Source organism: Coloeus monedula, assembly GCF_965178545.1.
Source record: "Coloeus monedula genome assembly, chromosome: 1".
NCBI classification, from domain to species: Eukaryota; Metazoa; Chordata; class Aves; order Passeriformes; family Corvidae; genus Coloeus; species Coloeus monedula.
The window spans coordinates 100,193,389-100,204,346 of NC_138781.1; the positions used below are offsets into that span (position 1 = coordinate 100,193,389).

Below are 10,958 nucleotides of genomic sequence, written 5' to 3' on the forward strand. Positions count from 1 at the left end.
GGGCTTTTAGATTTGTAATTAAGCTGATGCTTTTTTCTTTTTCGTAGAGAAGTCCATGTTTTGAAGTTTAGCAGATGTACCTTTTAAAGTTGACGGCCATATTTTCTGCTTTTGGCTAGGCTGAACAGCTGATCAGCAGTATTAGACACTGTATTAGCTTAAAAGAAGCATGATGAAATAGAGATGTTTGATTTCAAAACTGTCTTAAGATGACAGTCTCAGTGTAAGGCTATGTATTATATCTCTATTAAGTCTCTGTTACCCCCCCTTCCCTTGCTAAATTTGCTAATGTTTTTTTTTTTCAAAGTCAATATGCTCCTCCACCTAATAAACCTTTGCTGGATGATATTGACCCAGAATATGGACTGCATGACTACAGCCTGCATCTTGATCTGCATGGCAGAAGCTGCATGTACCTGTGTGGATCATTCAAGGGCCTCTTCTGTAGAAAAGGTAAAGTTGATGGAACAATAATGTGTGTTTTAAAAATGATCCCTGCTGTTATGTCTTTCCTTCTTGTATCCAGTTTCTCTGTTTTAAGGGGAGAAACTGAAATGGAATTTTAAGAGTAAGCTATCTTTCTGTTCATTGTGTGGTTTCTTTGTATCTGCATGGTGCTTTGTGTGGCGTCCTAAGCCTGCTCTGTAGGAAGTCTGCCCACTGTTACACTGACACACTGTCAGGCCTGGGACACAAATTCTGCAGATTGTCAGGGTCTTTTCTTTTAGTTCTGTGCTGCATTAATAATGCAGTGGCACTGCTCTTGGTGCAGGTCGATGTTTCTTTCACTTGTATTTTATAAAGGAGACACAGTTTGTCCTCATACATTTTGGAGGCTTGTTTCTGTAGAATTCTCCTCAAGTATACTTTGGGTGCACAGACAGACTCAATACATAAATAGATTTGTAGAAGTTACTCTGAACTTTAAGAGTTACAGTTTTTATTTCGGTGAGCTTAGGTTGCCTGTTCTGACATTCTTTCATTGTGTGGTAAACACAATGTTTTGTCATTGTTTTTAATTGCTGCTTCATTCTTTTCTCAGCACTTCTTTCCATGAGACATGATTTACCATCCCTGTTGTTCTCATACAGTCCAAATTCATAAATGTACTGGGGTTTCGGAAAATGTATGGGTGATTTCTCCTTTGACATAACTTCAGCATAACTTCCTACAGCTACAAAGCTGTCTTTCTGTAAGCAGAGACAGATTAAAATATTAAAATTAAGCACTTTAATTTATTTAATTTAAAATTAAGTACTGTAAATTAATTATTGCTCCCACTATTTTTTTTAATACCGGCACTCCTGAGCGTTCTGTTGATTTCAGAAAATATTGGTTTTAGTCAGTAGAGGGCGCTGTTGCCAGGCGTGAGTGCTTTTACAGGGCTACAGAATTTCCCCGTGATTTGGTTTATCTCATTTGTATTTCGTAATTCCAAGAACTATCATTTAAACTGCATCCTTGTGCAATGTGGAGTGTTGTAGTCCTTGAACCTGAAATATACATGTTTTCAGATTCCAGAAAAGCTCTAAGCTTGAATTAAAGGAATAGTTCTAAGGCTAAAACTTCAGTGAAAGTCTGTGCTTGTAGCAAGAAACCTTACCTGAAGTGTTGTGCAATACAGGAAGTCCTCTTTATATTCTCAAAAAAAAAACTTCTCAAAATCGGCCATAGGGTTGGGTTTTTGGGATTGTGTTGGGTTTTGTTTTTTCTCGCTTAGCTGAGTATCGTGTTTTGTTTTCTAAAATGAAAATGTTATGCTCTTAGCAATACAGTTGCACAAGAAGTATTATGTGGCACACTTTCTTTCTTGGTATCACTTTTTTCCTTCTTGGAAGCTACTTCCACAAAAGATTAAGCTGATGTTTATGCAAATTGTTGCAAACGTCCCTGAGCTACAGTTGTGATGCCATCTCACTTTGCAAGTTACAGAATCTGTTTTATGCTCACAAGTGTTTTCTGAATTGCTTTGTTTTTGTGACCTTCAGCAGTATGACAGCCACCACATTCTGGTCTCACAGGACATCAGACAGCTGAAGACATGGTTCTGCAGGCAATAACCTCATTTGTCATCTAGTCCCTTCCGTGTGCTTGCACAGTAATTCCTCTTGGAAAATGCTTGACTTCCTCCAAAAATGGTGTAGTGAGGCAGCTTATGGCTGTCTGCTGTCACATTTTTCATTGTAATTTGTTGTTCAATTTGCTCTTTTTGGTGAACATGGTATTGCTGAATGTGCCCAGCTTTGTCCAAGCTGGTTGTGTTTGATGGTTTGTGCTTTGTTTTTAGGCTCCATTCTAATAAAACTCTTTGTCTCATCCTCTGGGAGGACTTTGAAGCATGGAGGTCTGCAACATACTAAGAAGTCTTACTGTTTCTTTACATTCTCTACCCAATCCAGTTTTATTTTAAATTATGGATGTGAAATGCCCATGGGAGTTTCCACAACTTGAAACACAGATCAGTTGTCAGCTATTATACTGTTGTTTTATTTATTTACTGGTTTTCATTAGGAAGCTCTAGATATTCCTAGGTTACCAGAGAATGCCCATTTGTATTCTGCGGAATAACTGATTTATTTGCTCAAGTTTAATTTTTGTCTGCTTTTTGTTAGTGTCTATTAATATTGGGCTTAATTTTGCTACTCTTTTTCAATTATTTTTGCAGAATTCTTAGTATTAAATTAAAAAAGGTTTTATCACACTTCATTGAACCAAGCAGATGGAGTGTATACAGCTTCAGATTTTTTTTCTGTTTTTAATATTAGCATTACAGTAACTAGCTGTTTTGCCACGGTTTTGGTTGGGTTTTAGCATTTTATTTTATGCTCCCTTTCATGTAAGCAGAATTGGTAATATGGTCTTACTGACAGATACTGTGGGGTGAATATGCTAAATACTTTGTAACTGAATTGAAAATATTTAGAAAAATTTCCTTGTCTTCAAGAAGTTTTGAAAGGCTTTTCACATGACTCCCAGAAGCCGTCAATCTAGCTTCTTAATAAACATTCTTGAAATGTATTTACCTAGGTTTTCAACTTTTTAAGCATAGCTTTGTAGCCACATGGTGTCGCTGTTATTCCCCAGAGAACGGCGAATCACGACACAAGTCCAGGTTGCAAGGTATGGCCGAAGCGACCTCGTTTAATCACCCATAACCTTTATAGCATGGTTCGCAAAAGAGAAATTACATGATTGGCCTATTGGCCCACCACCTCCCGAGGTGACAGGCTGAGCAGTAAGACACCCATTTCCACATATTATTCTTACAAGACTGAAAACAATTCTAGTGTTCTCACAACAACCTGCAGGTGCAGAAAGGGTTTACTTTCTTACAAACTGTTGTCCATCCAGTTCTCATGAGAACGAAAGCTTTCACAGAGAAGCTGTGAGAAGCTGGATTTCTCTAACTGCTTTCTTATGAGAAAGGAAAGTGTCACAGGAAAAATCCTCTGTCAGGCCTTGCTAGCACTACAACATGGTAGTTTAAGCTTTGGCTTTTCAATGTCATTTCTTGTTGATGTAAATTGAAATGTTGTGCTTGCAGAATGTAAGGGGTGATTTTTGTGTATTTAGAGAGCTTTTAAGATTTGTTTGTAAAATTTCGTATCAGGCATTTGAAATGTTTTGCATGACCTTGAAGAATGCTTTGCAAGTTTAAATAACCATTTCAGTGGGGGTTAGGCTTGTTGTTGGCACCAGAATTAGTGTTAACCACAGATTTTCCTCTGAAAATACCAATCAAATTACAACTTGCAACAAAGGCTTGGTTAGCAAAAACAAACTTCCTTGGCTTTTAGCTAAAATAAGTGCTTTGGAACTATTGGTCTATTTGTTTCCTTCCCCTGAGGTTTGTCTTACATGATGTATGTTCTCTTTGTTGGTATTACCTTTATTTGGAAATATTTATTCCCTATAACTTAACTCTGCTGCTTTGCTGCTCTAAGTGTCTTGCATAAACCAAGGACTAGAGAGATTATAAGGGAACAATGAAACAAAGTCTAGATCCGGCTGAAGAAAGCCCTGTCCAGTTTGTGTCCTCTGTTTTTCTTGGTATGTTTAATGTAGCTTGTTCTGCTCTTTAATTTCATTTTCTCATCTGACTGGGGTGAGGAAGGGGAGATTTCAGTACTTAGCCTTCAGCTTCTTGCTCTTTTCTAGGCAGACTTTTCCTTCCATCTGAATGTGAGGACTGCAATGGAGCTTTTATATTTTAAAAAAATACATAAAGACTGGATTAACTAACCGATGAATAATTAGCCTTCAGATTCCTGATCTGTTGCCTATTTCCATTCTTGCTAAAGTTAAGAAGTAACTGCAACATACCTTAGCCAGCTGATCTATCTAGCAGTGCTGTATTAATGCCATGCAATAGTAGTGATGTCCTGGGGTTCATTAATTTATTAGCAGAATGCTTTTTTTATTCCGTTCAAACTTTATTTGGCTTGAATGAGTAAGAGAAATAGCCACTGCCATTCAGATTGGAATTGTGGACAACCAAATAGTCCTTTGGAAAAAATGCTTGTTGGGTGATGTTTTCAAGTCTCTTGTATAAAAGCTCAGCTGTAAATGTGGACTTTTTGGTGCTTAGTCAGTAAACTATTTAGCTAAGATATTTTTACCTGGAATGAAATTTTGTCATTTAATTTGATTTACTGAGGTTTTGGAACAGAACCATTTGGGCAGGTATCAACGGCCTTTTTCTACTTGGAGATGGATCGTGGAAATTAATTCTGCTTACATTTTCCTCACTGATTTCTTTTGGATTTCACTGCAAGGACAGTGGGTATCACGGTGTGGAGGATTGCTTTTTCTTTCAACCATACAAAATATTTCCTACAAAATATGTCCTGGGCATAGTCATGTTGGTTTCACTGTATTCACACTCCTATTCCAGTGTCTGTATTGAAAAACCTGCAGCTGTTCTCTGTCATGTGTTGGGCTGCTTCCTTCCCAGAGTAAGTATTCTTTGGACTCCCCACTGGTGAGTGATGCCTTTCCAGTACTGGTTTGTGGCCAGCTGTATCTTGGGAGTTGCTTGGCCCTACAGTGCCAATTCAGAGAAGTTTCTGGCTTCTGTGGTAAAATGTGGGCTTTCTTTCTCCATCACTGCCTTCAGCTGTCTGCTTCAAGCAGAGGTTTTGCTGCCACTGCATGCAGGCTGCAGCCATTTAACTCACAGCCAGCTTTTCTGATGTTGCTTCTTCTGTCTGTAGTCTCGTGCTGCTACTTGAGCTTGACTGAAGGAGAATCACAGGCAAAACACTTTGGTCTTTTTTCACTTCTGTCACTTGCATCTTAAACCTCTGCAAGCCCCTTCACTTCTTACCTTACCATCCAGGGCCTGCTCCTGGATCCTGACAAGCATTATGTTCCTGGCATTCCTTCTCTCCCTTCCTATGTGTCTCCTTCAAGTGCTAGATACTTTCTTTTTTTGTATTGAGGTCTCTAGTGCTTTTGTTTTGAGAGAGTATCTCTTGTTCAAGGAAACTTGTTTAAGGGATGTCTTACTAAGAAATCTGCTTGTGTCATGATGTGATGCTTTTATTTTCACTTTTCTTTAGTCAGTTCATTATGATGTACCCCAGGTTATAATTAGACTGTTGGACTCCCTGGTTAATTTTCCTTCTCTGATAGCAAGGGAAAAAAGAACAATTAAAAAAAGCGCCGATCTCTTCTGAGAGGAGAGATACTGAAGAAATATGGTTATATATAGTAATAAAAAAACCCACAAATAATAATAATTCTGTGAAAAAAAAACCAACCTGAGCCCTTGGAAAGCTATTTTAAAAATGAACAAATCCATAATTTAAAAACTTGATTCAAATCAAAGCATACTGCATGTCAATTTAAAATGATGCAATATCTTTTCCAAGGAGGAATAGTTACTGTATACCCTTTGTATTGGGTTGTTTGAGTTTCCAGTTAGAGCTGAGAGATTTAAATAATTTGAAAGAAAAAGGTTGGGGGAGATAGATATCTCATCATTTATTTTGTGTGTTAGTGTTGAGCTTGACTTCTGGGGAATGGGCAGTGATGGAGGCACTGGGGGCATGAAATTGAAATGTTGAATGTGGAATTTACTTCTTGCATCCTTGTGTAAGTTCTTTAGGTGGCATTCCTGTTTTTATACTAAAAAATACAAAAGAATTTTTTAGCTGCTGTTTCTATTGTGGATCACAGAATCAAAGCTCAAAACTGCAGCTCAATTCCTCTATAATGTGCTTGGTATCTAGCTGTTGGTGTATGTCAAGGTTTCTTATTGGTGAGTGGGAAGAAAAAGGCATGGAGAGAAGATAAAACATTTACAGTGTACTTGGGCTGAATTTGATTTACACTGCTATAATGTTGTATATTGTTTGTATTTTCAGGTGACATTGAAAATGGATACCTGAGGCTCTCAGTTGTAAGCTTAAAGGATAATAGGAAGCACTTTCCTATTATTGGGACACTCGGCATATGCTGGGAAACAGATGCGTTTAAAGGCAATGTAAAGGTCAGAAATACTTTTTGTTTCTGGAAATGCTTATCTCAAAACAGAATTGTGTTTGTGCATCCTAAATATGCTAAATTTTAAACAATTTTTTGATTTGTAGAAGGTGTCTGTAACTAGACAAAAACCTCTCTTCCAATATTCCAAAAAATATGTGCATTTTGAGGAAAAAGGTTTTTTCTTTTCTCTCATAGCATCTGGATTGCATGATACACTCATTATGCGTGTGTTACTACTCCAGTGCTTTCCATTCAGCAAAGATGCTGTGATCAACCAGCCCTGCTTGGAAATGCTGGACAAAAAAAATGTACTGCAGATGTACTTTTTGTGAGGGTTTTTTTTGGTTCGGTGTGAGGGGGTTTTTTTGTTGTCGTTTTGTGGGTTCATTTTTGGGTTTGTTTTTGTTTTGTCGGTTGGTTGGGTTTTTTTGTGAGCAATAAGCCTTGAACCTATGGGGAAATATGCTGCAGTTCTGTGCTGTATATGCAGGAACTGCTGGGGAATGTTAAAATGCCAGTGGGCACAGGCAGAAACTACAGTCAGCACCTAGCTCGAGTCAGGTACGTCGGTCAGCTGGATTAACTCTTTGTATTTTAGAGGAGTGCTCACACATTCTATTGGATAAAATTCCTAAAAGAACTATTTCAAACAAAGTTTCAGAGTAGTTCTCTAGATTTTTCATGAATATTTCAGAAGTCCCAAAAATTCTGATAAATGTTATTTAAGCACTACTGAAAAATTAACTAGTTCAACGCTTGATTTCAATTTTGGCACTCCTTTTGAAAAAAACCCCTCAAAATTAATAAAACTGTTGTTTCTGCCAATCCTGTATAAATGTGGGATGGAATGCTGTTTGATAACATAACTGGGAGAGACTTTTTTACTAAAGCTTGTAGTGACGAAACAAGGGATAATGTTTTTAAACTGAAAAAGGGAAAATTTAAATTGGACATCAGAAAAAAAAAAAAAAGTAAAAAATTCTCCATGCTGAGCATGGTGAGACTGGGGAGTTGGAATCAGATGACATTTAAAAGTCCTTTCCAACCCAGACCATTCTATGACTCTATAGGATTAACAGCTGCTTGGCAGATATTTTTTTTTCTATGAAAATAATCATGAGTAGCACATAAGAATTCGGGAAGTTATCTGTCAGAGGAAGCAGAGAGCTATGGCTCTAGTCTTCAGTTTTTTAGTTTTATTCTCTCTCCTATGTGCTTACAGCGTAAGTTATACTGAATATTTGTTTCTAGGACAATAAAGAATATAAATTTTTTTAAACTCCTAGTTTTGTGGTGACAGACTGAACATGTCAACATATAGCTGTGGCTTGAATTCAGTGTGGTTTTTAACATAAGACTCTAAAATTCTTAAAACATGTGAAGGCCAAATAACATAAGCCACAGAAGTAGGACATTCCACTACTTTGAATTTATTTGAATTTTGTTTAATAGTCTAAGGAAAACCAAAAAACTCAAAAGCTTCTTGGCACTTCTGGGTTTTTTTAATAAAAAAATTTAATTGCTGAAGTAGATATAGTTAGAAATAGTCATGGCTTAGGAATGGTATTCTCCAATTTAGTGTTCTCACTGTAACCACTCCAAATCACACTCTGCTGGCTTGCTCCCCCTTTCCTCTCCCCTTTGCTGGGCTGGAGAGGTGAACTGTAGGCACAAAAGGTAAAGATCACAGGTTAAGATAAGAACAGTTTACTGGAAACAGCAATGAGATAAGAAAACTGAGAGTAGCCGCAACAATATTAATAACAAGAATGTATGAGAGAGGTGAGTGATTCACATGCAAATGCTCACTGTGGAACCTGACCATGCCTTTCCCCACCCTTGGAAATGAGGTGACGTGGTATAGAACAAACTCCATGTTTTAGCCATGCTCCCTCCTGGCTACTGCAAAAATTTACCCTGTCCTGGCCAGAACCAGGACAGAAATGCATGGGAAGACCCCCACCATCCCGCCACTCAACACCACCTTGCTTTACTTTTCATAATTGGCCTTGTATGTGCAAGTTGTCAGACCAAAAAACAGTGATTCTTTCTTGTTTCCAGTGATTCTGTAGCTCATGTAAGTTTATTATATCATCATTAGGTTTGGGTTGAATTTTTTATTTTCAGCATAGTCTACTGTAAAAAGCTTAGGGAGACTGTATGTATCGTACTGCCTCATGTTTGTGCCATCTGCTCTTGTATTGTTTGATTGAAGTAAAGTAATAGTGAAAGCAATGTTAGAGCAACAGAAGCACAGCTATGTAGTACAGAGAAATAAAACATTTCAAATGAATTTTTTTGGCATGGAGTATGTGGTGTTGGTTTGTTTATGCTTTTGGAGTATAGATACAACATAATTAAGATAATTTGATTTATTTAGTGATTTAGAACTCAAGAGAATAAGTAACAGCTGATACTAACAATGACACACAACTCCTGTGGTTTTGAGGGATATGCAAAACAATCATTTTGCAAAGACCCGAGAATTGGCATTAACATTTTAAAATTACGTAGTTGTGTAATCTTGTAAAGAAATATTTTCAAGAATCTGTAAAAGGAAGAATTACATGAGGATTATTAATATTACCTTTCTGGGAACTGAAGCTGTGAGCGATTCAAAAAGTGCAATGTACAGCTGGCATGGAAGGGTAATTGTGTGTGCACTGCCTTGGGTGGTCCCTGAGTATCTTTGCAAACATTGCTGCGTTCACCCAAGTTTAGCAGCTGAGTTTGAATTTAGGTTGCTTTCTCATATTGAAAAGACTATTATTATTTGAATGGTAAAGTAATAATTGAGAAAAGCATGTTAAGGGTTTAAAAATGTTCAAGAAATAATGTTCTGATTTGGGTTGGCAGTGGTACCTTCTGTAGCACAGCCTTTGATGTCTGTAGTTTGCAATTTTGATTTCTTTAGGAAACTTCTAGGTAAGTATTTGTTGCAGTAGGCAGTGAAGCACTATCACTTATATTTTGGTTTTTAGCCTTCATATAAAACTCTCTGAACTCTTAATATTTCCTCTAAAATCAGGGGCAGATCTGTGCCATGACATAGGGAAGTAATCTCTTCTGCTTGTGTTTGTAGGACTGCTTTGTGATGGATCTGACTCTCTTGGATGAAACTGGAAAGCCCTTCTGGTGTTTTAGTGCCCCAGTCTACATGGAATTGTCTTCCAAGGCATCCGGCCTTTATGACTACATGGGTCATATCTATACTGCAGACTATGTAGATTCAGAGGGTAAAGTCTGTGTTGAGTTTGTATGGTTGGAAGAAACCAAGGAATATATTACAGTCAGTTTGGTGCTTTATGTAAGCACCAAAAAGGTAAATAGCTGGTATGGAACAAACTACTGACTTAATTAGGTCACTAATTTCCTTGCTTGAAAAACCAAACCAAACCACCCTCCCACAACAAAAACCACAATAAACCTTTGATGCTTAAGATTGACAACAACAAGCAAGACTGTTCCTGCAAGTTTTCCAGTAACAAGTGCAATTGCCTAATTTTTTTTAATAGGCAATTGGGGGATCAAAGAGACATATTGATATAAATGAGTTTTTCTTCTCTGTTGAACATCCCATGGTTAGTCTGTTTCTGATACTGGGTATATTGAAATTATTTTTAGGAAGATTTCTCCTTATAGACACTTGTTACTATGGTTAAGGAATTGCTTCTTTTGAGAGCCATACTGTGAAGATGCCTTATGTTACATAAGCTACACTGGTTTTGAGAACATTGACTTTTATGCTTAGTAATAAAACAGCATGTGTGCTGTTCCCTCCAGGTTTGTCAGAGTGTTATTGGTAAATGACAGGTTTTATTAAATGCATTTTGTTAAACACTTCTTCCAGAAAAACGTCACTTAAATATATTTTAGTGAAGGATTGAAAGGGTAGATGGGAAGTCATATCTGAAAAATGTCAGTCAAGGCATTTGTTAAGAAAGTAATGTGTAAAATCTATTTATGACATTTCTTCAAATTCCTGTTTGTTCTGTTTTCCCATGTTCTAACCTTCTGTCTGATTTGAGCCTAGATACTTGCCTCACATACTGGCCTATGAATAAGTGTCCCAATTATCAGCCAACCTGAGCTTATGTCTGTTCTTACTGAATGTATGTAACATTCAGTTATTCTGGAAACAATGCATATCTGATACTGTTTATCTAACAATGTGGATTCATTTAAAAATTGAATATATGTGTCTGATCTTTCCAGTTCCTTAGAGTAACTTTAGAATCACATCTTCCACTCCCTGTATTAAAAAAAAAAAAAAAAAAAAAATTACATGGTATTGTGAGTCCAGTGTCATTACCTAGTAAGGACAGTTATGTTGTTGACTGCTCTGCTGTTCCTATGCTAGTGATTTCCTTAAAAATAAATTCTCTCTTTTCTTTATTTGTTTACATATATTAATTGGTTTGTGCAAACAATGTTCATATGTAAGCACTTGTCTTCTGTGCTACAGAGGC

The 10,958-nt window shown here is 37.0% G+C and overlaps 1 protein-coding gene across 1 annotated transcript in view; it reads left to right on the forward strand.

Annotated features, from left to right (window-relative positions):
• FBXO15 (F-box protein 15) overlaps nt 1-10,730 on the forward strand; it is a 25,445-nt gene extending 14,715 nt beyond the window's left edge. Inside the window, exons 8-10 of the mRNA XM_082290439.1 lie at nt 308-453; nt 6,369-6,493; nt 9,572-10,730. Coding sequence (XP_082146565.1) covers nt 308-453; nt 6,369-6,493; nt 9,572-9,841 — 541 coding nt within the window. The 3' untranslated portion in view covers nt 9,842-10,730. The remainder of the gene's footprint in view (nt 1-307; nt 454-6,368; nt 6,494-9,571) is intronic.
• The last annotated feature ends 228 nt before the right edge of the window (nt 10,731-10,958 follow it).